This window comes from Protobothrops mucrosquamatus, unplaced genomic scaffold (genome assembly GCF_001527695.2).
Source record: "Protobothrops mucrosquamatus isolate PMUCROS unplaced genomic scaffold, P.Mucros_1.0 scaffold5162, whole genome shotgun sequence".
NCBI classification, from domain to species: Eukaryota; Metazoa; Chordata; class Lepidosauria; order Squamata; family Viperidae; genus Protobothrops; species Protobothrops mucrosquamatus.
In genome coordinates this window covers 47,412-49,918 of record NW_015391033.1, presented here as the reverse complement: position 1 = coordinate 49,918, position 2,507 = coordinate 47,412, and the positions used below count along the sequence as shown (strand labels likewise).

At 45.8% G+C, this 2,507-nt stretch overlaps 1 protein-coding gene across 1 annotated transcript in view; it reads right to left on the bottom strand.

Annotated features, from left to right (window-relative positions):
* Window positions 1–1,382: 1,382 nt before the first annotated feature.
* LOC107299597 (epidermal growth factor receptor kinase substrate 8-like protein 1) overlaps window positions 1,383–2,507 on the bottom strand; it is a gene marked incomplete at its 5' end in the record, with an annotated part of 47,713 nt that continues 46,588 nt past the window's right edge. The window contains one exon of the mRNA XM_029286814.1: window positions 1,383–1,558. Within this exon, the coding sequence (XP_029142647.1) occupies window positions 1,383–1,558 (176 nt within the window). The remainder of the gene's footprint in view (window positions 1,559–2,507) is intronic.

The following is a 2,507-nucleotide window of genomic DNA, read 5'->3' as shown; positions in this document are numbered from 1 at the left end:
GTCTGCTGAATATGTACTAGAGCTGTATAAAGGAAAATGATAATAAAAATTATTAAAAAAAAAGAAAAAAGAAAAAAAGAAAGACAACCGGTTTCCTGCAGCAGCATCTGGGGCCCTCTCCCTCCACCAAAGCTGCCTCACAAGCGTTAGTTGCAATTGGGAAAGTCCAGCGCCAGAAGAATTCTAATCGTATGAGGCGCTGTCTCGTCTTTCCCACAAAGTGGTACCTATTTATCTACTCACATATAACATGCTTTCAAACTTCTAGTGGGCAGAAACTGAGCCAAGAGATGGGGGGGACTCTTCCCCCCACCCCAACCAAACAGGAATCTTATTTAGCACAGTTTTACTCTTAACTTTAGTTAGGATCTATTAGGGGTATAGAACTAAAATCCATAATTGATCATAGCTCAGCGGTAAATTTTAGAAGCCTACCAAACTGATTCAGGAAAGCTGTTGCTGCTGCTTTATATTGTGGCTATTGCAGAAGTCATTCTCTAAATCAGGGCTTTTCAACCTTTTCACCCATTGTACCACTTTTAGGATATGGCAATATCCGAGTACCACCAGTCGCCTAGGAAGGTGTCAAAAACTTGATGACCAAAAAAAAAAAGAAGGAAAAAAGTGATAAAGTACAGGTAGTCCTCGATTTACAACAGTTCACTTAGTGACTGTTCGAAGTTACAATGGCACTGAAAAAAGTGCCCCCCAAGCCACAGCCGAGCAAGACACCTGCCTGCCCACCCGGCGGCGCTCTTCCACCTTTCCGAGGTTTTCATTGTTGTGAGCATTTCTGTTGGGGATTGGCAGCGGGGGTGGGGTGGGGGGTGTTTGGTTTTTATTCCCCCCGTCTGCTGGGTGGTTGCAGCAGGTTTTGGTCACTTCACATGACCCTGGGACACTGTGACCGTCATAAATATGAATCAGTTGCCAAGCATCTGAATGTAAATCACAAGACCCTGGAGATGCTGCAACATTCCAGCAGATCGGCGCTTCTTCTGGGCTCAGCAGAAGTGCCAGGATCAGCGCCGAGCTCCAGCTGGAGCCTGGCACCGATCCTGGTGCTTCCACTGAGCCCTGATAGCCCTGCAGCTCCAGCCATCTCTTACTCAGGCTTGTGCGGTGCTGCCACTGGTTCAGCTCATTCCCTTCCCCCGCTACCACTTTTCTAGGATGTTCGCGTACCACCTACCAGGTACCAATGTACCACTGGTTGAAAAGCCCTGCTCTAAATTATTAGGTGTTTGTCAACTAGAAAGATTGTTGATACGCATAGCATCTCTGATCTAGAATCTAATACGATTTAAAGAGAGAAATAGCCAATCTAAGTCTGTATTTCATTATCAACCCACATATTTTCTCAAAGAGAAACAGAGGCCAACTCACAATGGATTGAACCCTTTGGCCTCCAACCAGGTCCGGACTTGATCAGAATTTGAATTGTAGTCTAAAGGGACATCCGTATCCAGAGTACGTGGGATATGAAGAGTTTTGCCACAGCCACTTGTCCCGTTGGCCAGCCTGAAGACGAGCTCCTCATTGACCACGCTGAAGTGTTCTACCAGAGCAGAAAAAGATGTCACTCAAGGATTCATTGGAAATGAATCACTGGAGAAAGAAAGGATTTGTCCTTATATCTAGGTAAGTGCAAGAACTATGTGTTCTCTGCCAAGAACTTTGTGTGTTTTTTCCAGATGTGGAAATACAGGTAGTTCAGAGTTGTTTGTATACTTTGGGGCAGATCATATCCAGAAGAAAATATATCACTTACTATTCCAAAACATTCACTTCTGAAAATGGATGAGCCATTCCTGTGTTGGTGGGATGGTGGGGGGGGAGGAAGGGGGAGGAAGGATGGACTGCCCAATTTTGCACATCTCCATTTGTAGCTCATACTTCAGGTGGCAGTCCTATCCCTTCTACAGTATCCTGCAGTAAACTAAAATGCTGTAGGTTCTATAGAATTTTTGCAGGATTAAATTATGGATTTGATCGCTCCAGTGCTTCAAATAATGTGGATAAGGGTATAGGTAGTCCTCGATTTATGACAGTTACAACAGCACTGAAAAAAGTGACTTATGACCATTTTTCACACTTAGGACTGTTGCAGCTTCCCCTTAGTCACGTGGTCAAAATTCAAACGCTTGGCAACCGGTTTGTATCTGTGATGGTTGCAGTGTCCCAGGGTCACATGATTAGCTTTTGTGACTTTCTGACAAGCAAAGTTGTTAAGTCCTGGGAATAATGGCGCTTGAGACGAATCATCTCCAACAAATCTTTATTGTTTGCTCCACTCTACGAACAACCCGAGCAGAGGCACACAGGCCTCTATTTATACCCTCTGATCCCCGGGCAAGTTCAACCAATCATGAGGCGGGCTTTTCCCGCCTTGCGCATGCGCACAAGGCTGGCGCCGCTCAGTCTGGTCCCGGGCAGCTTCTGCAAATGCCCGGGACTCTTGCAACGTCCCGAGCCTGCCTCTTGCAGGCTCAGGACACAACACCCCT